The 25,380-nt window shown below is 47.2% G+C and overlaps 1 protein-coding gene across 2 annotated transcripts in view; it reads right to left on the bottom strand.

The window, feature by feature from the left end:
* ST8SIA2 (ST8 alpha-N-acetyl-neuraminide alpha-2,8-sialyltransferase 2) overlaps window positions 1–25,380 on the bottom strand; it is a 75,597-nt gene that overhangs the window by 20,139 nt on the left and 30,078 nt on the right. Inside the window, exons 2-5 of one of the 2 annotated variants that reach the window (XM_003268525.3) lie at window positions 19,065–19,127; window positions 14,500–14,628; window positions 10,008–10,265; window positions 3,692–3,985 (exon numbers count right to left, since the gene is read on the bottom strand). In XM_003268525.3, coding sequence (XP_003268573.1) covers window positions 3,692–3,985; window positions 10,008–10,265; window positions 14,500–14,628; window positions 19,065–19,127 — 744 coding nt within the window. The remainder of the gene's footprint in view (window positions 1–3,691; window positions 3,986–10,007; window positions 10,266–14,499; window positions 14,629–19,064; window positions 19,128–25,380) is intronic. The other variant, XM_012507178.2, reaches the window with a different exon arrangement.

Raw genomic sequence — 25,380 nt, 5'->3', positions numbered from 1 at the left:
TGTGGGGCTCTGGGGGAAGGCAGGTGATACAACCAAGCCAGTCACGGAGCTGGGGTCTGGACCTTTTGGAGGTGTCGCTACTGCCAAAGCCCACGGTTTTGATGCTAGGCCACAGTGCCTCTTGGCCGGATTCCTCCTCAGCCTTCCTCTCTACAATCCCTTGGTCTTTTCTTGTGTGACTTTGTACTGCATCCCTCCCCAGCCCATTCCTCCACTTGCAGTGAAGACCAGGTAAGGTCCCACCAAGGCAAGGGCTAATGACACATGCTCCCTACCTTTTCATTGGTGTCCTATTAGACCCAGTACCCTACAAAGTCCAATGGCCCCATGGAGGGAGAGGATCATTGGCAGAAATCCACTCCAAGCCTCCTTTTCCCCTTATTCTCCCCCTGCTAAAAGCAGAGGCTAACCTCCTGCAGTATTTCCTCCTGGGAGGTCCTGCAACTGAAGATGTTGCAGTCTCAGGATGAACAGCCTGTTTGTTTAAAGGGCTTATTACTGGTGCTTAATGCTATTTTGACAGATGAAAGTGAGTCAATTATAGCTGGAAATAGCTCTGGCTGCATCAGTTTCTTCCAGGTGGTTGGTTGCCCATTCCCCATTCAAGGGACTTTTTCTCTCCTTAACAAAGGGCAGTGTTTCTCCTCTTATCCCCAAGGACTCCAGAACCATCTCAAGAGTTTCCTCCTTCTAGGAAGGAACAATATTTAATATTTAAACAGTCCACAAGATGAGGGTTGCCAGTGCAGACCTACTCTGACAGGGATGAAGTGAAAACATGGTCCTGACAGGCCAACCTCCAGGATAAAGTATGTAGCCTCACTGAGCCCCGTGTCCATATGGGGATCATTCTGGCTCCATCAGACACACATGTGGCTGCTCCTTATCGAATGTCTCTCTAGGGCTTTCTTGGGGGCATTGGGTTTTCCCTGTTGATCTTAATGAGACCAGTGTTGATCACAGGCTTGGGTGACCACAGTCACCTTCATGAGGACAAGAACCCTTTGTGGATGGCTCAGAGGACTTCCCAGTGTCACACTGAGTTATGCTAAGTCCCCAGTGAAGAGCATCCTGATGCCCCTCAGTCAGTGGGGAGTCTGTACCCTGGGCTCTCTCACGTGCCTGGTGATCTGCCATGTGGTTGGATGGGCGATTGGGTATAGGGCCTGACCCCAAGCTGGGAGGTCAGGAGTGTGGTAGGATATATATTTGTAACAGGCATCTCACACTTCATATGCTCAAGAAAGAACTCCCTTCCACAATGCCCCCAAACATGCATGGGCTTCTCTAAGCTCTTCTATCACAGACTATGGCACCGCCATATTGAGCTTGTTTGCTTGGGCTTGTTTGCTCAAACTCTAATTCTAAGAGTCATCCTGGATTTTTCTCTTTCTCTCCCCCATTATGGTCCTTAAATAGGATCCACCAGCAAATCCTTCTGCCTTTACCTCAAAATTTTATAGCAAGTCTGACCAACTCTTAGATATCCCATGCCATAATCCTAGTCTAAGCCATCATTATTTCCTGCCAGAGCTATTGCAGCAGCTTCCCAACAAATATTCCAGCTTTCATTCTTGCTGGAGGGATCTTTTAAAGACACAACTCAGATCTTCTCCCTCACCTCCTTCACTGCCCCTCAAACTTAGAATCAAACCCAAACTCTTTACCATGGCCCACAAACATATGTGCATTCTAGCCCCTGCCTCTCTCACCAACATCATCTCCTTCCCCTTTCTCCTTGCTCACTCTGTTTCAACCACATTTGTCTCTTGGTTGAACCTTGAACACACCCTCCCACCTCAAGGCCTTGGCACTTAAGGTTCCCTCCACCTGGAAGGTTCCTACCCCAGATCTGCACATAGCTGGTGCCGTTTTGTCCCTTGAGACTTAGCTCAAACCAGCTTCTTTCTAGAGAAGAGTTTCCTGATAGCACCATTTAAAAGTATCTTATTTATTTGTTTACCTGTAATTTATCTTTCCCTATAAGAAAACTTAATTGTTAATGAGATCTGAGATCTTTATTTTATTCACTACTGTATCTTAGTGTCTAGAACAGAGCCTGGCACATAGTAAGCACTCAATATATGTGGAATGAATGTGTGTAAGTTTTAAAACATATCCACAAATTGGCACTTTCCCATTGAGAGGCAGGGTCTATGTCTACTCCCCTTGATTGTAAGATAATTTAATGACTAGATGGCTAGTAGATGATAATAGAAGCGACACTATGTGGTCTTAAAATGTGATGCAGCTTCTGCCTTGGTCTCTGGGCCACTTGTGCTAGAGCCTGGGCCACCATGTACACGTCTGACCACTCTAAGGCTACCATGCTGTGAGGAAGCCCAATCTAGCCCATGCAGAGAGATCATTTGGAGAAACCCTAATATAACATAAAGAGAGAGAGAGAGACGCATGGTCAACCCCAGCTGCTTCAGCCCCCCACTGTTTTACTTCTAGCCAGTCTGACTGCACCTGACCTAAGAACCATCCAGGTGAGCCCTTCTCAGATTCTTAGCCAACAGAAATTGTAAACAATATAAAATGGATATTGTTGTTGTTTTTTTAAGCCACTAAGTTATGAGATGATTTTTACTGCAATAGATAACTGGAAGAGAGTGAATGAATGATTAATATTAAACTATTTTTCTTGTGACTGCTATAATGGGCACTAGTAAATTCCTAGCCAATTTACTGATCCAAGTGCCAGGGAGATCTATGCCAGGTCACATGAATGGGAGGAAACAAGAAGGAGATTGGGAACTACTACTTGTTTGGCTGGGGCTGTTTAAGAATGCTATCCAGGTTGACAGGGACTTCTTGATAGGAATAGTTCAGACCCTCCTCAACATTTCCTATTTGTTTTCCTTAATTCTTGGAATCTCTTTCCTGGAATTAGAGATCCAGGCCTAAACAGGAAAATCCTTACTTAATTAGTTACATCAAAACTCTTCTTAAAGAGAGTGGATTCCATTGCTTTAACTCTCCCTATCTCTTTCATACTGCCTAGGTAAAGTTCCCCTCCATCTTAGAGAGAAGACCTTGTGGACAAAAACATATCCTAAGAGATGCTCCTTTGAAGATCTCAGCCCAATCAATAAGATGTGCTCTGCAGAGTTAGAGAATATTGCGCTGAGACATAAAGATGGCGATGATTGATGATAACATCAAGTGTTTCTACTGAAATTTTACTAGGCATTTCACATACATTATCTCATTTAGTCTTCACGTCCTCCAATGTTACCATTCCCACTCATATTTAACTGAAGAGGCAACTAAAGTTTAAAGAGATTAAGGTGAATTACTTGAAGTCAGGTGCATCTGACTCTGATTTTCTTGAAAATCACACACCTGGGATGGTATGTGACTTGCCAGCCGCCATCTCTCCTCCCATGTTCATGGCAGCTGTTCCCACTGAGCATTGAGACAGCCCCACCCCCAGGATCATTCTCAACTCAGCTCTCTAGGCAGGCACTACCCATCGGTCGAAATTGGCATGCCAGATGAAACCCACTTGCCAAACTCCCTCATCTCTCAAGGAATGGAGGCTCAGAAAGGCCAGGTGACTTGCTGAGGCCATCCAGCAAGTGAGTGGTGGAGGTGGGATGGAAATGCACCTGGGAAAGGGATACTGCCTACCAAGAATCTCCCACACTTAGTGACGGTCCTACTGGCCTGTAGGGAGGCCGCTCACCCGCGAACGGCGTGCAGCAGGCGCAGTGAGGGGTATGCAGTGCGCACGTTGACGTGGTGCTTCAGGATAAGCTCGTTGACCCACTCAACACGCTCCTTGCCGCCCCGGGCCATGAAGGCAGGGATCCACAGGATGCTGCCATTGAGGCTGTGCAGCCGTTGCAGCAGCTTCTCCCGCCACGTGGCGTTGACCAAGTCCTCAAAGGCCCGCTGGATGACCGAGGGGTTCATGGTTACCAGGTCTGTCTTGAGCCCCACATCCCGGGCGTACTCCTGTACTGGGGCCAGGTTGCACCTGCCGGAGAAAAAGTCAACATGATCTTTTTGGGAAAGCTGAGACCCCTTCTTCTATTTAACTCGATCCCATCCTTTGCCTCTCCTTGCTTCTTTCTCATCCCCAAACAAAGACCCAGGGCATCTCTCCACACTCACAGGTCCCTCCCATCATCCTTTCTCCTCGTTTTTCTGCCACAAACATTTACTGAGCTCATACTGTATGCCTAGAACTTTACTAGACCCTGTGGATGTAAACGCCTGTCTTCTGGAGTTCAGGATCTAGGAGAGGAGGAAAGAAGCAAGTAAGCCAGTCCTCAGCCCACAAGATGATGATGCTGTTGCCAAGAGTGACCTGGCCCATTGGGTGACAGAGTGAGGGATCTGAAGGCAGACTCCCAGGCTCTAAACTCGCTTTGACACTACCTGTGTGATTCCGGGAAACTTACTCAACCTCTCTGTGCTTCCTGAGACCTTCCATTACTTTAGCTATGATAGAGATCACAACAGCATCCCTCCCAAGGATTTAAAGAATTGCTACATGCCCAGTACTTAGAACACTACTGGATATAATAAGAGCTTGATAAATGTTAACTGTTGTCATCATTCTTATGGGAAGGAGGAGTGTCAGGTGGACTTCCCTGAGGTGGTGACCACTAAGCAGAAGTCTATTAGTGGACAAGGTACATGAAAAGAGTGCTTCTCCAGTTTGCCAAGTCAGAAGAATCACCCCAGGCACTCGTTAAAAATATAGATACCCCGGTTCCTCGCCTGGACATTCTGATTCAGCAGGTGAGCCTAAGCATTGATACCTATTTTTCACAAGCGCTTCCTCTTCAGGTAGTGTTATAGCCAAGCAGTTTAGGAATACCATGCTACAGCACTGTAGGCACAAGAAAGGTATCCAAGGGCGGAGAGGTGGGAAACAGCATGGGTGTTTAGGGAAAGGCAAGTGATTTGGTCTGACTGGAGCATATTGTGTGGAGGGGATGGGCTTGGGGAGGCAAGCAGAGTGAGATATCAAAGGACCTGTGTACCAGGGACTTGGTTCTGAGGGCAATAGGGAGCCACTGAGGGTTCTGGAGCAGGAGAGTGACAGGGATGGTTTAGAATTTTTGGCCACAATTAGAAAGCAATGAGATGAAGTTGCAGTATGGATTGGAGGGGATGGAGTTGGGTACTGGAGGCCAAACTAAGAGGCCACTGCAAACTCATGCTGACAAGTCAGGCTGCCTCGGTGAGCAGCCTCTGCTATATAACCTGACGACTTCCTTGTGGGAGACCCAGCCTGGGTGTGCACACCTGGGTTTCCTGCCTGTGCCTGGGACTGGGATGGCAGCAGGGGGCACTGCAGGGGAGGTCTGGCTGCTGTCTGGCACAGAGGATTTAATGGTGGAAAAGCCCTTTGACCAGTGAAAATAAGTCTGAGAAATCCAGTTAAGAGTGTCAAAATAGAGGCTGGAGACATGAAGACAAGGGATCGCAGGTCATCATCAAATGAAGAAATCCAGGAACGCACCCTTTATTCTCCCTTTAAGCAAGGACTTTCCTTTTTCAACAACTGGGGAGAAAAAGTGGGTTAATCAGAAAGAAAACTAATATTTTTTGAGCTCCTGGTGTGTGCCAGGCACTGACTGGTCCTTTAACATAGGTCAGCTCATTTCATTGTGACCCAGTTTTAATCACCCTCCTGTTACAAAGGAGGAAATGGAGGCCCAGTGTGTGAGAATCAACTTGCTCAAAGGCCCAGAGCTAGACAGGGAACCACCAGGAGTCAAGATCAGGTATATTTGACTCAAAGAGCCTGTTTGTGATTTCAGACTGAACCCCCTAAAATATCCCCTCTTCCCATCCCTGCCCCTAGGCCTTGATATCTTTGACTGTGGCTAAACATTGCAAGGGGATAGGACTGCCCTGGGTCAATCCACCTTCAGGAGCCCTTGCCACAGGCCTCAGAGACTGAGGTGTCACTGCAGCACATCAGCCAGTGCGGGGCTGCCCAGGTCTCAGTTACTCCTATTGCCTTGAAACCCGGCTGAGCCAGGCTTCCAAGGCCTTCCTGAGGGTCTGGGGCCAATTCTAGGCCAAGCTCCGGGTCCTGAGAGCAGGGCCAAATGGACTCCATGCAGTTCAGAAGGATTGGGACCAACCATGAGGCAGGAGGGGCTGTGAGAGAGGCAAGGAGCATGAAGGGGATGTGGCACCTGACCCTGGCGGCTCATGAGGTGGCCCAGAAGGGTGAAGCAGGAAATATACTTCCAGCTACAATGTTGACCAGTCTGGGATGCCACCTCCTGGAAGATGCTGTGGGTAATGGGAACAGGGGCTGTGAGCTCCTTGCAGGCAGGCCCCAGCCCTCACTCAGTATAGGACTCGGCTCACAGTAAGGGCTCCATACCTTACCTGCAGAGGCACAAGAAGAGGGAGGCAGGGATAGGCTGTGAAGTCCAAGCTTTCCCAATGACTGTGCCTCAGTGAGGATGCTGGGTTGGGGGAGCTCAGCCCTAAGTGGACTGTCTAGATGTCTTCCTGCCCCACCAGATGTGAATTGCTTCATTTAGGTGAGAAGGAGGCATTAGGAAGGGGTTCAATCTGATCTAGGCTCTCTTTTGTTCAACAGTAGGCCAGGCCTCCCAAAGTGACTTCTGGATGGGCTTGGCTCCAGGCAGGAGAGGAGTCACTCCCTTCCAGAAACCACCACACCCACAGGTACACATTGAAGGTACTCTGCAGGGTGAGAGAGGCAGCTTGGGCAGGCTCTGGAGGCCAACTACCCGGTCCACTGCCTGGCTCCAGCCCTCACTAGCTGTGTGGCATTTGTCTCTCTCTGCCTCAATTTCCTCGCTGCAAAGCCAGGATAAAAACAGAGTACTCCATACAGAATAGTTGTGAGAATTAAGTAAGTTAATAAACATGAAGTACATAGAATGGCACCTGGTACATTCTAAGTGGCCAAAAAATGGTAAGGGATAACAGTGATGATGATGTGGTTTATCCATGGAAGGGCATTTGTTCATCAGATTCTCCCTATGGAAGAAGTGCGCGTGTGTGTTTGTGTGTGTGCATGCACAATGAAGTTCTGATCCCCAAACATCTGGGAACTTGTACTCTGCACACACGATCCCAGATAGACACAGTGTCCTCAGCCTGGCATTGCAGGATCATGGGGCTCTCCTGGGACCAGCCCCTCATCCATTCCCAGCAGCACTTTGTGCAGCTGAGGCTTGCTCGAGCAGTGCCCTGCCGGATCCATACATCTGCCTCCTTGCTTCCACACCTCTCTTCATGCTGTTTCCTCCTCCTCACCACTTTCACTGGTCAAAGGCAAGCCACACTCCAATGCCGCTTCTGCCGGAAGCCTGCCTTGAACTCCCTAGGAGGCATTAGGTTTTGCAGGATCGTTGCATTTTGCATGCCACGTGTCCCACCAGGACTTACAAGCCTGTGTTCCCCACACAGAGTTTTCTGAGAGGGGGTGAGGTCTTGCGTGTCTTTGTGTTTCTCCCACAGAGGAGGCAGGGTGAATGGATTGAAGACTTGGATTGGCAGAGACAGAAACCTCTATCAGGAGCTTCACGGCGTCTGCCATTCTAGCAAAGCCACGTGGAGGCCCTCCTCTGGCCTGGCACAGCCTTGTACTGGAGGCCCAGAGATGGACACAGCCACTCTGCTCTGGAGGAGCCCCACCACCTGGGGGTGAGGTGGGTGGAGTGGAGACAGAGTCCATGGGGAATTAACACTTAGTGTCCCTGTTGTGTGGGAGACACCATCCCAGGCATATTCACATATGCCGTCTCATTTAATGCCTGCAACATCATGCTCTCTTTACTATTAGTGTGGGGCTTCGGCCTGTAGGATATTTCCAAGTGCAGGGCATGGAATAAACTCCTAGATGGGAAGAACCCAAAGGAATAGTCCCAGCGTGGTGGAGGAGCTAGTGCCACTGCTGGGTACCGCATCCCTGATGTCAAACGTTAAGTCTGTACACAGTGGGGCTGCATAATCTTGTCCTAAAACACCCCTCGGGTTCACCCCAGAGACACGTGGGAGTTTCAGGGCCATGGACATAGGCCTAAGGGACAAAGAACAACTGCACTTTTTGGAGTAGCTTGCTCCTTGGCATTTTTGGTCCATATTTTCCAAGTATGTGTGGATGGGTGTGGACATGACTCCCAGGAGTGAGGGAGAGCACGACCCAGCTGCGCCTCTCCACGTGCAGTCACACACCAGCAGTGGCGTCCCCTGGGGTGCTTGTTAGAAATGCTGAGTTGCCGGCCCCACCCTAGACCCCAAAACTCTGCGGGTCAATAGGCCCAGGTGACTCCTGTGCACGGTAAAGTCTGAGAAGCCCTGGACTAGAGAACAGACCGTATTCATGATGAAAGAAGCTCAAGGCCAGCCAGTCCACCCAGCCCGTTTTACAGATGATAAGACTGAGGCCCAGAAAGGCAGAGAGATACACTCCAAGTCATGCGACAAATGGGTAGCAGAGCCAAGGCACAGCTTTGGACTGCGCGCTGCTGACTATGTGAAAGGGTCCCAAAAGGAAACTGTGGCCAAAATCTGCCTCTAAAAATTCCTGGGTGAGGACTTCATGGGGTGTGTAAAACTCACTGTGGGGACTCGATGACTTGTGACAATGGAAGAGGCATGGCTTACATGTGTGGCATTAGGTCAGAAAGCCACCCCCCCCCCACCCCCCGATACTGCTGGGCACTCCTGGAGAGGATCCGACCCCCTGGGAGGAGGCCTTGGCCCCCACACACTCACCTTTAACACCCACCCGTCACTCCTTCTCCAGCTTCCAATCAGACAGACCTGCCACACTTCCTTCTTCCTTTCCCCTCCCCTCACCCTCCCTCCACCAGTCTTTAGACTAAAGGGCTTTGAAAAACAGGGACTGAGCCGTTGGATGTGCCAGGCCCAGACAGACCTGGCAGAGGATGACAAAACCCTGGCTGCCAGGCTGCGGTAGCGTTTCAATCCCAGAGGATGCAAGAGTAAAGACACGGTTTCTTCCCATGTCCCAAGGTTCAGGGAACTCTACAGTAGGGCGGCTTCGCAAAGCCCCAGGACAAGGCTGTCTTTGCCTCGAGTTGGTCCCCACAGAAATAGGAGAACGTTTGCAGTTCTGCCAGGGCTGGGGAGCCGGCTGGAATGAAACTCGAGGCTCTGCATGCCCTAATTTTGACCAGGAGACAGCAAAGCCTTGTTTCCATGACTGTAGTGGGTTGGGGGTCAGGTGTCAGGGCCATGGGCAACCTTGTGTGCAAATGTCCCAGGCAACTGGAAAATGAGAGCTGATATTTTAGAGAAAATTATAGTCAGGTACAAAATTCAAGTTTCTCTGTTACTCCCGCACTTCCCAGATTTTGAGAACAGGGTAATAAAGTCACTAGTAGGGCACTCCCTTCCAAGATACTCACAAGAGTTTTGCAAACTTGAACCAACAACTGGCCAGCCCAGGAGATTTTCTTACCAACCTTTTGTACCAGGCTCTACCTCAGGGGATCAGCAAACTTTTTCTATAAAGGGCCAGATAATGACATTTTTGGCTTTGCAGGTGACATGATCTCTCTGTTGTGACTCTGCAATTTCACCCAATGACTTAACCGTGCCCAGTGACTCCACTCTCCTTGTAGTGAGACAGCAGCCATCAATGATATGAAAATGGGTGGCATGGCTGTGTTCCAACCAAACTTTATTTACAAAAGCAGGCTGCAGGCCAGCATCTGCCCACCTCTGCTGTGGATCAGTGATTCTCAACCTTGGCTGTAAATCAGAATGACCTGCGCTCCCTGGGTTGCCTGCACCCCTGCCACGCCTCTCTTCCCCTCTCCTCCATTGATTTAATTGGTTTGAGGTGCATTCGGGACATTGGAGGCAAAGCTCCCCAAGTGATTCTGATGAGCAGTCATGGTTGAGAGCAGGGGCTAACTCCGCCAAGGCCTCTTGTTTCAATCTCTTGGGACAGCTGGCAATGCTCCACTGAAACACAGCCTGCCCGCCGCTCTGGCCCCAGAGTGCCTGCTGGGGGGTATTACCTGATGACAAAGCTGTGGGCATCAATCTCCTGCCCACAGCCGCTGTTCAGCAAGACCCCCGAGTTGCCCACGATGGCACAAGTCCTAAAGTGCTTGTTCTTCAGTGGCGAAGTCCTGGGGAGGAGCTCGTAGAGGTTCTGAGACACATTCATGGTGCTGTCTCGATCAAAGATGTAATGAATAATATCTCCAGGCTTCAGGGTTCCCTTTAGGACAGAAATGTCCTTTTCAGCGTCCAAGAACTTTAAAATTTGCTTCCTGTGAAAACCAAACATGCGTGAGGAAAGTCTCCAGGGTGCCAGCTGCCCTTTGCCAGCCCAGCTTTTCCTATCCAGTGTCGCCCTGCAGGGTGGCTGCGGCCCAGCAAACAAGCAGAGTATGCTGAGAGTTCAGATGCCCTCGAGAACAGGTTCTAGGCAGGGATGGCCAGAAGTGGCCCAGAAGCAACTATGGTGGTGGCCAATATGGGGGTTGCCAGGGTTACACCCTCTTCCTTTGCTAGGTGAAAACTGCCCTGGGAAATCACTCCATTAGGGCTGGAGGTGAGCTCCTCACAGCGGGCCCCAGAAGGAAGGGTGGCCCACCACCCCAGTTTCCCCAGGACTGCCTGGCTCAGGCACTGAAAGTCCCATGTCCCTGAAAGCCCCACAGTCTGGGGCACGCCCAGACATTTGGTGAGCTTGCATTACCCTCACTCTCTTAAGGGGATTTAGGGCCATTCTCTAGGTATAAAATCTCAGTTTCTCTGCTACTCCCATGCTTCCTAGATTTTGAAAAAAGGATAAGAAAGTTGTCTACGAGCAGAAAGCCAGATGACAGGCGCCTCTCACTCCTTCCTGGCCCATTTTCTTCCACGGAAGATTTCTCTGGGCACATTACAAAGGGGCTTTCTGGGGGGATGGATACCGTGACGTGTATGGACACTTTCCGCCTTTGAGACACTGAGAGGATGGTCTGCCATCCTGCAAGCTGGAGCACGTCCCCTTGCTGCCCCCCTCTAGTTGCTCTCTAGTGTTTATGGGGGGATTGTAAACATGGACCCCTCCCAGGTCCAACAAAGAAGGGCTCCTTTGTGCTGTTTCAGAACGAAGGACAGCTCTCTAGGCTCTAGGGTAGCTTTGATTTAGAGAAAGTTCTCGAATCAAGTCATCGAGCAAAGCACAAAGAAAGGATGAAGTGGGGTCAGGAAAGGGATGGGTGCCCTATTGGCATTGCCAGAAAAGCTTTACGTGAAACACACAGCCTTCTGCCAAGGAGCCTGAAAATCCTAGCTGGGAGTTTTACTTAAAGAACTGTTGGCCGGGAGCGGTGGCTCACGCTTGTAATCCCAGCACTTTGGGAGGCCGAGGCGGGTGGATCACGAGATCAGGAGATCGAGACCATGGTGAAACCCCGTCTCTACTAAAAATACCAAAAAATTAGCTGGGCGTGGTGGCAGGTGCCTGTAGTCCCAGCTACTCGGAGAGGCTGAGGCAGGAGAATGGCGTGAACCCAGGAGGTGGGGCTTGCAGTGAGCCGAGATTGCGCCACTGCACTCCAGCCTGGGCGACAGAGCGAGACTCCATCTCAAAAAAAAAAAAACAAAAAACTGTTTAAATTACCCGAGATTTTAAGAAATGATTCCAGTCATAAAGAGAAAGAAATTGGGCACCTAGATAAGCTGAAATTAATTTCATATTCTGCTGCAAATTCCTATCTAGAACAGATACAAAGATGCTGTTCTTTGTTTTCAGAGTCCTGGAGGTGCAGAATTTTCATGCACTTTGCAAATGTTAGACGCTGCAGGATGGCTGTCCCATTTCGCAGATAGTAACACTGAGGCCTGAAAGCCTACTGGATTTGAGATGTTCACAACCTATGGTATGTTCCAGTAGGCTGCACATTCAGTCACTTGGGGAACCTTTAAGTATTTCAAATTTCCAGGCTGACATGTGAGAAATCTTGATTCTGAGGCCCAGGTCTCAGCATTGCTCTCAAAAGCTCCCCAGGTGACTTTAATGTGTGTCCAGTTCAAGAGCCTCCAGGGCAGCCAGGGGGCAGCTCGAACACTTGGTAAGCTCGATGCTTCTCATCCATTGTATTTCCTTATTAATGACCTGCCTCTCTTGCTATCATGTAGGGGAAACCACCCTTGTAGAATAATTCGTATCTGTTGATGGAAAACGGAGGCATTGTCTTTATTTACTGTGCTTTACCAAGGATTAGATGACTTGACAAACTAATATAGTTGGGAAATTGCTGAAACCTTTGCAATTACTTACCCCAAAGTATTTAAAAACAAAGAGAGCCCCTAGAAAGCCCATAAATAAACACCTCTGTGAGTGAATTAATTTCTAACTCATTATGAGAAATTACCATCAATTATTAAACATCATTCCAAATCACTTGCAGAATCTTTTATTATGAATAATCTTGGTGATTAATTGAAGCTGGAGGAAATTCTTTTCCCCTTTGGGTGAAGGTACGTTGCTGCTGCTGAGGGGACTGTGTTTGCAGGGTCTTTATGAAGGACACACTCTCGTCTTCACAAGGGGTGGGGGAGCTATTTCTCTACCCAATGGTTGGAGAAAGGGACATTGGGGACCATGGGTAGCTCATACTGGCAGGAGGATTTCATTCATGGTGGTGTAGTGGGGAGAATGGCAACCCCCTCTAAAATATATGTCCACCTCCTAACCCCTGGAACCTGTGACTGTGACCACATTTCAAAAGAGCATCTTTGCAGATGTAATTAACTTAAGGATCTGGAGATTAGATCCTGGATTACCTGGGTGGGCCCTAAATACAATGACAGGTGTCCTTATGGGAGACAGAAGAGAAGACAGAAGCACAGAGAGGGCCACGTGAAGATGGAGGCGGGGGTTGGAGTTCTGCGGCCACCAGAGGCTTGAAGGGGCGAGAGGATGGGTTCTCCCTTGGAGCCTGGAAGCGGGTGCTCAGAATTGTGGCATCCAGAGTGGTGCAAGAATAAATTTCTGTTGTTTTACCCGCGTTGGTGGTAGTTTGTTAGAGCAGCCCTAGGGAACTAATGCAGTTGGGGTTGCTGACTCCATGGTGCCCCTGATCAAAGGGGGCAGCTGTTAGGGCTTCTTGAGGGGGATGGAGGGCCACCAGGAGGCCTCTGAAGAGGCGCTAAGGAGTGCAGGGTGGCAGAGAGTCAGCTACTTCAGTTGGTTTCTCAGCTGCTGGGTCCCCAGAGCTCATGCCTTTCAATTCCCCAGCCCTGCACAGGCCCCAAAACTAAGCTTCAAGAACTAGGGTGCAGAGGCATTGCCATTTTGACAGTGAGCCTTGTGGAGGGGGCAACTCCCTGCTCTCTGTGGTGACATTGCTGACGGCTGCTCTCCTCTCTCCCCGTGGTATCGCCTGGGATGGTCATCAAGGCATTCTCCATCTGGTCCTGGCGATCGTCCCAACCTTACCCCCCTATTCCTTGCCTCCTGCTTCCTGCTCCTGCAGCACTGTCCACAAGCACCAGATCACAGACTCTGTGCATGTGGGAAGCAGCTTGGTGAACTCCTAATTATCCTTCAAAACCCACTGCTCCTGGCCAGCCTTTCCTGGCCAGTCTTCCTCATCCTCTTACAAAATGAATGACTCTCCGCTCAGTATGGCCTCTTTATTTCCGTCTATGTGTAAGATGCAGCACCACCTAATGTGTATGTCACACCACACTGTCTTGTCTTTGCTTATATTCGTGTCCCCACCTAGCATGTCTGATTCATGCTAGCACCCCCCGGGACCCCAGCAAGATGCCTGGAACTGAATAGTTGGATTATACTTACAAATGTTTGGTGGGTCAATCGTGGCTATATCTAAGCTAAGTGTCCAAAATGCTGAAGTTGTAATTCCTTCTCTACGGTTCCCCATTGCCACTGCCCGATGATGCCTGCAGTGCTCTGAAAACATCACTCTGCACAGATCAGGGCGAGAGCTGCTCTCTGGCTAAACAGACCTCTGCTTTCTGGTCGGGTGTCATGTCAGTTCCTGGGTTCTCTGGATGCCCCTATAGCTCTAGGTTTTCATTTTCATGTTATTGGGAGGAGCAGCCTACGCAAGCCGCAAGGGCTGAGCGGGGGGAGCAGCTCTCCAAGCACAAACTGGAGGACTGTCACTGAAAGGGGATGTGAATCCCAGGCAGGCACTGACAATTAAGGACCCTTTATGCCTGGGAAGAAGCAGCCACCTGTGGCCTCCACTGCCCAGGCTCCCTCTGCTGCTGACCCGAGACTCAAGGTTTGCTGCTTCTGAGCCCAGAACCTCAGCGGGTGTTCCTGCCACCGCCTGGCCCCAGTCGCCACATACACAGGCTGGGCCGCTAGGCTTGTCTCGGGTTTTTATTTCCGATTGATCACTTACAGATGAAACCTGCCTCAGCGGGAGGTAAACATTTTATTTCTGTCCTGACTTCTTTAGATGATGAAGAGCGGCAATTTGCCCGTGTATGCTGAAGACCAAGTCTACCTCTTGTCCTGTAGGTAATTACCAGTACCTGATCCTCAGAGAGAGCGTCTGGTTATGTCTCCATTTGGACGAGGCTGGCTGGATGTTGTGCTTGATGCTTTCATTACTTCTGTCAACAACAGCTGGTGATGAGGAGCCGTTTATTACAACTTCAGCTCTGGAAGGAAAAAAAAAGAGGGTAGACATGATGTGTTAGCAAGCCGATGACAAGTCTAATAGTTTTGTTTTTGTACGGGCTCGAATGTAAACTTCTTCAGAAGAGCAAAATTGCAGTTATTACCTGAGAAGAGAAGGAAGTCTATTTATCTTCCAGTAATGCACAAACTCTGTCCCTCAGGTATAACCTACGTACATTCTTGGAGACAGGAAGGAGGGTGATAAACCTATTTTTCTTCCCCTGCCCCTGGTGATTTTTTTTTTTTTTTCCTGCTAAAACCTGGCAGTCACTGTCAGAAGAGTAATAATTCTTTTTTTTTTTTTTTTTTTTTGAGACGGAGTCTCACTCTGTCGCCCAGGCTGGAGTGCAGTGGCGCAATCTCGGCTCACTACAAGCTCCGCCTCCCGGGTTCACGCCATTCTCCTGCCTCAGCCTCTCCGAGTAGCTGGGACTACAGGCGCCCGCCACCACGCCCGGCTAATTTTTTTTGTATTTTTAGTAGAGACAGGGTTTCACCGTGGTCTCGATCTCCTGACCTCGTGATCCGCCCGCCTCGGCCTCCCAAAGTGCTGGGATTACAAGCGTGAGCCACCGCGCCCGGCCCAGAAGAGTAACAGTTCTTATTCAAGCTATTGATAAGAAACTCTGCAAGGAGCAGGTGTATGAGCAACAAAGTATCAAATGACGGGCTTACAAACTTAAAAGAGAAAACAAGAACTCATACCAGGACAATGTAATTGTAGCCTGTGGCTTCACCCTCCTCCCTGGCAGCCGCATCACTCTCTTGAGGGTAACTCTGAGATGCTCCTTGAAACATGGACCTTGTTACACAGTCATCTGTGCTGTGTCTGTCCCTCATAGGAGACTGCACACAAGGGATCTCCCGCATTCATTTTATATTCCCTAATGGTCTAACATAGCAGGTGCTCAGTAAATAAGTATTGTTGAATTTAGGTTGAAATTGATCCTGGGGGAGCCTCGAGTGGATGAAAGAACTGGCTGGCTTTATAATCCCTGGGTGGATCAAGATTCTGGGTAAACACCCCCTTTCCATCTGACTCAGGAACACCAGGTATTATAGGACTGGCTTGAATTCAGAGGCTTGAAATCTATGCTAGTAGGTTTCTATAAACTAGGTTACCATTCTATCTTTAAAGGCAGTGTAAGAGTTAGCCGCCTTGCTGCCGGATGCACACAGATATATGTGGGTCACATCCAAAGTTCTTTTTGTCTGTGCTGACAGCAGATTCTCCCAGTTAGAATAAGTGGATTTGTGATGACACATTCTGAAGCTTTAAAGAGTTCAAACCAAACATCTATGTCTTCTCCATTTATCTTGAAACAGCCAAGTTAAAAAAGATGAAATCCTGTTAGTGAGTTCTAAACCTGACGTTCCACTTTGACTTTTTTTTTTTTTTTGAGACAGAGTCTCGCTCTGTCACCCAGGCTGGGGTGCAGTGGCGTGATCTCGGCTCACTGCAACCTCCACCACCCAGGCTCAAGCAATTCTCCTGCCTCAGCCTCCCGAGTAGCTGGGATTACAGGCGAACACCACCACACCCGGCTAATTTTTGTATTTTAGTAGAGATGGTGTTTCGCCCGTTGTCCAGGCTGGTCTTGAACTCCTGACCTCAGGAGATTTGCCTGCCTCGGCCTCCCAAAGTGCTGAGATTACAGGCTTGAGCCACTATGCCTGGTCCTACTTCGACTTTTGCAGGTAGAGAAGGAATTCGTTTAGGGGCGCATGTTGTCTCATACATTCCCTTCACGCACCCACCTCCATTCCTCAATATTTCTGACTCCTTCTGGCTGATATCACTTGTCTTGAATTCAAATATCTGTAACTTTGCAGAGGATACAGAATTGACAAGTTTTGAGTAAGGCAGAGGAACTCTTCCTAGCATGCAGGCTTAAGGGAGCTTCTGAGAGGGTACACAAGACCTAAGCCTTTGGAATTTTTACTGTTTTCATGCAAGACGCAGAGGGTACAGTGGAAAGATTTCATGAGCTATGTGACTGTGGGTTGATCACTTTACCTCTCTGAGCCACAGATTGCCCATTTATAGAAACAAGGTGTAGAAGAGACAGATATCCATCTCATCAGGTTCTGGAATTTGCAAAGGAGCACCGATGTTTCTGGCATGCCCCACTGGCTGCCACCTCAGGAGGCTCTAGCAAGAGGTGACATTGCTGCATCCTTTTGGTACCAACAACTTCTGTGCAGAACACAGGCAGGGGCACTGACCTCAGGGACACGGAATTAGCAGCTTCACCCAAGCTTCGTTGAAGCCTACCTCAGTTGGCATGCACGACAGAAATGCTTTAATGTTGGTGATGAGGAGTTATCGCACTAAGAGGCTAGCTGATGTGCTCATCAGAAATCAGTGACTGGGTTCTGGTGTCTCATGGCTCAAGGTGGGTTCAGTCTAGGGTGATGCTTCTCAGAGACTGGGGCACACTGGATGGCACCAGGCTCAGGAAAGAAGGAGCTGCAGAGGGATTCTACCGTGGTTGCTTGGAGAGGGGACCTGCTTGGAAACCTCCAGGAAAGGTTTCCAGACTTCTCCTGGACACAAGATGGCAAAGGTTGGAAAGGGAGAGAGAGAAATGCTGGTGTGGATGATGGTAAAATTCCATTTCTCTCTCCACTTTCCAGGGTGAATTTGGATGGCATCCTGCATAGCCCATCATGGTCTTAAGGGATTTTAACCCTGGCTCAGTTGCAGTCTACCTGGGGGACTTGGAAAAGTCACTTCAGATTTCCAGACTCTGCCTTCTTATCTGTAAAATAAAGGGGATGGATTAGATAACTCCAGGGTCTACCTCGGTTCACAGGTTTTACATGCTCTGTGCTGCACAAACATGTTGGATTGGTGAGTTGAGATATTCCTCTTCAATGAATGTGTCCTCCTGTTTCCAGTCCCCTCCCCCATTTCCAAAACGACACTAGAGGTACATTTCAGGCTTAAGTTGCTTCACCTCCCGACTCCTGAACTTCACTCCCAGTGACCTTCTTTTGATGTCACAGATATATCCACAGTGGTAGTAACAAGCATCAAATAAGTACCTTGAACATATCAGGTGCTGGGCTAGATAGATCCTTACATTTGGTGGCTCTAATCCTTAAACACTCCTCAAAGAAGACACTGCAGTATTATTCTAATTAAATGGGGAAGCCAAGGCTCAGAGGGGTAAAATCACTTGCCTAAGGCCGTGGCTAACAAACACTGGGGCGAAGCCAGGGCTGCCTGGCTCCCAGGACTGTTTTTTTCCACTTCTCATACTTGATTCCTATGAGACTGTGGCCCCTCAAGCTACCACGAGGACTTGGGCTTCAGGGGCAGGATCTTCTTTCTCCGAAACGGGGCATCATTTCATAATAGAACAGAGAGGGACTTAGGAGCACATGGCCTTCTTTCTTTCTGCCATATTCACATTTCACCTGGCATAACACAGGCTTCGTTCATAGCTCCAAGGTGGCTAAGAAGTCATTAGACAGCTAGAAGCAATGATGTCAGGGACAGAGGGAAGAGTTTCTTGAGTCAGTCATGTAGGGTCAGGGACAGATGTACTTCACAGGTCTCATACAGAAAAGAGATCTAAAAAAATATGGAAGGGCAAATAATAGACTATCCTCTGCATCATATGGACCTCTTATTCCCACAATGACCAAAATAGGATATTTAGAAAGCAAAACAAGGCCCTGATTTTGAGTAGTAGCCTCTGTTTACATCATATAACTTGGCACTTCCTTCCACTGCTCCTTAAGCTCAGGCTTATAAGACTACAGGCCATAGCTATGGGGCACTTGTCATTGATGGAGAATGGGGACTCAGAAGCATGGTGCAGCCACAGCCAGGGGCAAGCCTGGGTTTGTGCGCTCTCCTGCATTAAGCTGTCCCCTGGCAATGACTTTTCTGCACCATTACATGAAGTAGAAACACTCTTTCAGAATTTGGAGCGTACATTCAATAATCAGGGTTAACATTACTGTGTTGACTCCCTAAATATTTTAAGAGGTCTCAGCAAAGTTCCCGAATGCTTTATTTTCCATCTTAACCTCCTGGCCAAGCCATTTATCACAATGAAATTGAGTGAAAATCCTGATTCCCTTCAGGGTCTCCATTGCTCAGCAAACATGCAAGTTTGAGTAAGCTCATTGGTGTCCCAGGCATTACAAAGTGGGTGGGCTCTTTTCCAGAAAGTGACTCTTACCCATCTGCATTTTCCATCTCTGCAGCCTCTAGACCTTGGGCCATTTCATGTGATCTTCCATTGACAGCTCCCCCAAAAAGTGATTAGGGAAATGCAAAGCCAAAGTGAAACGAAACAGACCTATTTGCTAAGTAAGAAGGGCACCATCCAGCAAAGAAGAGAAGCAGATTAATAGCTGCCTTACAGCAAAAACAAATGAACACAAAATCTAATTTACAAACCTATTAGATTTGCTATGTAAGCTGTTCACAGCTGATCTGATTGTACCTCTGCCTCCCGAATTCCTGCAAGACAAAGGAAATGCATTATTTATAAACCCAGCTCATCTTTGCAAAGCCCTCTTCAATTGCCAGGAGATCCCACAGCCCACCTGGAAAACTAGAGGGTAGAAGAGACCTCATTCTGGACTCTGCAGAATGGGCAAAGTCCTGGCCCCAGACACAGCCCAAACATTTCATAGGGTGTGGACCTCCTGGATCCTCCCCTGACCCCCTCCCCACTTGAATATCGTTCCAATTAGTAAGTACCCAGGTTCTCACTTGAGACCCTCATTTAAGACAGCACATAAACTCCCTGGGGATTAGTCTCCCCTGGTGAATCCCACAGGATAGCATAATTCAACATGACTCAGCATCTGCTCTAGCATGACTCAGCACCTGCTGGCTGTCTTCTCTTGCTTTCACTCACATGTAGTGCGCTGTTGTCCACTGCATTCTCTCCAACTTTGAGACACCCGAAATTCAATAGAGGCAGCAAGGTTAACTCAACAGTGCCTCCATTCAAATGTGATTGCAATTTGCTCTTTGGTGGCAAAAGAAATAGTATTAAGTGGTGTCACTCTGCTGGGAAGTGGGAAGGGTGTATGTGAGTCATGAGATCCCTTGTTTCTTCCTCTATGGGATAGGCTTTTGAAGTAAAAGCACTCTAAGGCCCTTTCCAGCCCTACTCTCTATTCGGTTCTGCCAAATCCCATTCTGTCTGGCCACACGGTTTCATCCCGCTTCACTGACACATTAGGTTGGGGGATGGATAAATACATGTGCCTCAAGTACCCCCGACTTTTTGCCCTGCATGTTTTAGAAAAGTTGTATATGAGATTCATTATTTTTATTAATTAAAAAATGATGGGTTATACAGTTTGGGGAGGTAATGGGTGCTTTTCTCATTTTTTAAAGTTCTATTTAGCCTTTCAGTCAAGGTGTTGGCAGACTCCAAAGAAATAATTAAAATCACTGGGGAAGCTGTGTATTGAAAGGAACCTTGTCATTAAATGAGAACACTGCAGGGGGAGTTAGTGCCTATCCACACACTGGTTTTAAGTCTGGATTTTTGTATCTGATTTCCTTAGGATTCACATACTTGTATATATCACATTGTGTGCATGCTTATATGTACATGTCTTTTCCAGATAAACTGTCTTTTCAACATTATTTGGCAACAGGCTATATTTACCCATTTCATAGGCAGATAACTAGACAACAGAAAGGGTATTATCACCTACCCAGTGTCTCACTTTAGTTCTCCCTTAAGGTTCCAAATTTCATCATTACAAATCTAGTTCTCAATTACAAAGAGTAACACTGGGTCTTCTCATTTTAATTCTATGCCTAATATTTATTTTTGTCCCTCCCCGTTTCCCCTTGGAAATATCTCCTTAGGATAACAGCGTTCTTGTACTTCCATGTTGGGGTCTGGGAATGTCGGGTCAGCTCCGGTCCTGTAACCCACATTCACCTGGGTTGGGTCCCAAGGGCACTGCTGGCTGTGCTATGGCCCGTGGGTCACTGTCTGCTCACATGCCCCTAGCTGGACCCTAGCTCTCAAAATCAGCCCTCCTTGGGGAGAGGGGAGACCTGCTAGGCCAGACATTAAGTCAAGCACAGTAATTCAATAAATGGTTTGGGATAGTTGGTTAATGATCTGGTGGTGAGTTGGGAGAAAAACAGTTGAGTGTTACCTTACTCTAGACAGAAAAAAAATCACGGATTTAACAAATGTTTCCCAAACTTCAGTAATTTTCAGATCCCTATCACCAGTTTTTCATATTTATCAACTGCACACACTATTATCCACTTAAATTTTAAAACAGACCCATCTTTAAAAATTTACCCTTACCCTAAGCAATATCCTCTGTGAAATACAGCTTTGGTGTCTTGATTACAAAGTTATTAAAAAAAAAAACCCTACACAACCATTAACACAAGAATATTTATCAATAGAACCCCTAAAATAATCTTACATTATCACGAGGAGTACCAGGAGTACCTGCAACACCCTCTGAGAAAGACAGAATGAAACAGTTAATTTTTTTTTTTTTTTTGAGACTGAGTCTCCCTTCGTTGCCCAGGCTGGAGTGCAGTGGCATGATCTTGCATCACTGCAACCTCCGCCTCCCGGGTTCAAGTGATTCTCGTGCCTCAGCCTCCAAATAGCTGGGATTACAGGCACCCGCCACTACGCCCAGGTAATTTTTGTATTTTTAGTAGAGACAGGGTTTTGCCATGTTGGCCAGGCTGATCTCAAACTCTTGGCTTCAGGTGATCTGCCCAAGTCGGCCTCCCAAAGTTCTGGGATTACAGGTGGGAGCTACTGCACCCAGCCAGCCCGGTCAAAACCGTTGAATATTTAAAGAAGGAAACCCACAAGAAACTGGTAAGAACAGGGAAGAGGATATTCATCAAATCTTTGATGAGGGCTGAGGAGTGTATGGGAGGGACTTTTTAAATTTAGAAGAAAAAGAAGAAATTACCAAAAAAAAAAAAAAGTCGACAGATTTAACTTTATAAAAATTCAAAATTTGGCTTGTACTAAAAGCAAACCTCAACAAACCCAAACCCAGTTTCTTTCATGAAATCTAAGATGGCTCTGGATGAGGATAGCAATATATCTAAGTTATTTTTTTCTTATTCATTCAACAAAAATATTTTGAGTAATATTATATTTCAGGCTTTGGCCAAGCTAGATATATATAGTCCCCATGCTCGTGGAGTATAGCTTAGGAGACAGTGGGGATGCATTAATCTTTTCTTTTCTTTTTTTTTTGCCAAGTGCCCAACCTCCCACCAGCTTTATTAAGACATAATAGACAAACAAATCGTGTATATATACTATGCGTAACATGATGTTTTGATATCTGTATACATTGTGAAATAATTAAATGAAGCTAACTAACATATCCATACACTAACTAACATATCCTCATACACTTACTTTTTTTCTTTTTGAGATGGAGTCTCGCTCTGTCACCCAGGCTGGAGTGCAGTGGCCTGATCTCGGCTCACTACAACCTCTGCCTCCTGGGTTCAAGCAATTCTCCTGCCTCAGCATCCCAAGTAGTTGGAGTTACAGGCGCCTGCCATCACACCCGGCTAATTTTTGTATTTTTAGTAGAGATGGGGTTTCACCATGTTGGCCAGGTTGGTCAACTCCTGACCCCCTGACCTCAGATGATCTGCCTGCCTTGGTTTCCCAAAGTGCTGGGATTATAAGCGTGAGCCATCGCGCCCGGCCCACACTTACCATTTTTTGTGTTAAGAACATATAAGATCTACTTTCTTAGCAATTTCAAGTACACAATACAGTATTATTAACTGTAGTTATGCTGTACAGACCTCTAGAACTTATTTCTTCTGTCTGAAACCTTGTACACTTTGCCCAATACCTCCCCTCCTCACAGCCCCACCCCCATTCCCCGAGAGCCAGGCTTAGAGGAGACTAAAGGCCTTGAGATAGCTGGCTCCAGCCTTTCTCTTTTCCTGCTTCCAGCCAGGTCCTGGAGAACATTGAGTCTTGCTGATTTGGGATACTACAAATCTATGCACTTTTCCATGCCAGTTCTTACTCAAACTCAGGGGTTCTCACCCTCAGCACTCGATATTTTGGTGGAGATATTTCTTTGCTGGTGAACTCTTGTTTTCTGCCTGGTGCCTTTCAGAAGAGGAATCCCCCATGCCTCACCCCCGGCCCCACCAGCCCGCCCATCCACATCACGTTTCCATGCAAACCCCCTAACCCAGCGTCGGTGCCTCCCTCCCAAACCATCCCAATTTTCAATTCTTGGCTGCCATTTCCTTTTTTCCCAAAGCACTCAATTCTATTATAGCATTTGCCACCTTCTTCTCATATTTAATTACTTCATGGAATCACAGATGGGAGGCTTTACAGAAATCTTGTCATTTACACAATCCGAACTCCTCCTCATACAATCAAAGGGACCAAGGCCCGGGGATTTGTGTGCCAGGTTCAGCTTCCTCCTGCGGGCCACAATAAAGTGTAAGTCCTCGAGGGGGTGTGTTAACCATGTCTTTTATTTTCTGTATTCCAGTGCTTTGACATTTGGGGCTTTTCTGACCCTGGAGAAACTGCCCCTCCCAGGGTTAGCCGATTTCTAAAGACAGCAAACGACCCTCCTGGGAATGCTCCTGTCAAATTGCAATCTTGAATCCACACCCCTACTGTCTCATTTATTGGGGGCCAGTATTCCCCTGCCCTGTTGTAGGGCCAGGTATTCGCCTACCCTAATTACCCTAGGCTAGGTACCATGGAACTAGCGACAGCTCCTACCCTGCAGAGCCTGCTGAAATTAGTCAAACTAGCCAATACTAAACCTGCTCTGGCCCCACCTTGCCCGTTCTTTCCTGTGCAAACCATAAGAAAGGCTCTCACCAGTTTCCCCCTCCTCCTGCCTCCAGACCAACCCCATATCTCCTTGTGTAGAGCCCTGTGATGGGAGTATAACAAACTATCTTCTTCTTGGCAGTCATTGCTTCATCTGTTGGCCTTGACATACCTAAATAATAACAGAACCTATAGTAAAACAGAATAGAAGGCTGTCTTGTCCACTTTCTTAGCCTTGCACAGTGCTTTGCCCCATTGGGACTCAGTGAAGCAAATCAGGCTTCAAGAATTAAGTGGGGGCTTTTCTTCTAAAGTTGTCCCTGCAGTTTATGTGCCGTGTTCCTGCACATTATTTACACCGCTTCACCTCTCAGTTGTTCATAGGACAGGGGAGACCATCATTCAAAGAAACTGGGCTGCAGATGTTTGGCTCTAGAATAAATCACAGGAATTGATGAGGGATTTGTTTTTTCTAATTAGGTTTTGCCTCAAATGTTATTAAAATAAGCTTATATTCTTTGCGATGGGGAACTGCTGATACCTGCCTGGTTGATTGATAGAAGATGATCGGGTAAGAAACATTTGCTAAAGATAATTCACAGAGTGCTGAAATTGTAGAAACAGAGATGCTTAGATCATCCAAATCAGAAAATATATGGGGATACTCTTGGCACACTATAAAGAACTCTATAAAATAAGGTATAATACTAGTAATAACAACTGTCCATTTGACCCTGCTACAATATTCTCAACCATTGTAAGGGTAGAGGTTGACGACTTTAAAGGTCTACATTTTAGAATGTCAATTTTTACTTTGGGAGGCTGAGGTGGGTAGATCACGAGGTCAGGAGATTGAGACCATCCTGGCCAACATGGTGAAACCCCATCTGTACTAAAAATACAAAAATTAGCCAGGTGTGTTGGCGTGCACCTGTAGTCCCAGCTACTCAAGAGGCTGAGGCAGGAGAATCACTTGAACCCAGGAGGCAGAGGTTGCAGTGAGCCGAGATCGCCACTGCACTCCAGCCTGGGTGACAGAGCAAGACTCCGTCTCAAAAAAAAAAAGAATGTCAAAATTGTTTTTACACTATGGACATTATATTCTCTCCTAGTAGAATGTACATAGTAAACTATGATAGTAAATAAAAATGGCATGTTAAAAAAATGTAAAACAAAATCACACCACACACAGCTGGATCTATTCTAGTGAAAAGCAAGTAGCAAAATCTGAAAACTGTATTTTTGCTTAGCCTCTTCATCCAAGCCCAATTGTTTATTTTTAATAATTTTTTAATTGAAAATTCATAACTGTGCATATTTATGGGGTACATCATGATGTTTTGATACATACACCAAGCCCAGTTATTTATAGGTAAGGTAAAGTCCAGTGTGCGGGAATCTCCTAGCTGTGTTAGAATTTCCCACGTTTACAGTTTCTCATGGGAGAGTCAGGCTCAGAATGAACTTTCAGGAGCTGACAATTTTAATTAAGAATCTAGACCCAACTTAAACATTTTCTATTCATTCTTGAGAATAGAAAATGAAACTAAAGCACAATTCATGAATTTGCAGATGGTTCTTCCTTCACATTTTTGGTAGACTAATGAACGCTTTTTTTCAATTTGCACATTAAAACCACTGGGGTTTATGCCTGTTGACAGCCCAGGAACAAACTCCAAGGACACATGGACAGGAGAAAAGTGAGGAACAGGATGACTTGGGGTCGGTCACATGACTAGAGCCAGGGCTGTCAACAGTCGTCGAAGGCTTTTGTTTTAAGAATTCTTCCCCCGAATCCCAATTTTTAAAATTGTGGTAAAATAAGTATAACATGAAATTTACCATCTGCTATGCTTGAATGTTTTGTTCCCTTCAAAATTTATGGTCGAATGGAAACTTAACCTCCAATGCAACAGTGTT

Source organism: Nomascus leucogenys, chromosome 6, assembly GCF_006542625.1.
Source record: "Nomascus leucogenys isolate Asia chromosome 6, Asia_NLE_v1, whole genome shotgun sequence".
Taxonomy (NCBI): domain Eukaryota; kingdom Metazoa; phylum Chordata; class Mammalia; order Primates; family Hylobatidae; genus Nomascus; species Nomascus leucogenys.
The sequence above is the reverse complement of the archived record's forward strand: the minus strand, read 5'-3'. Positions and strand labels throughout refer to the sequence as shown.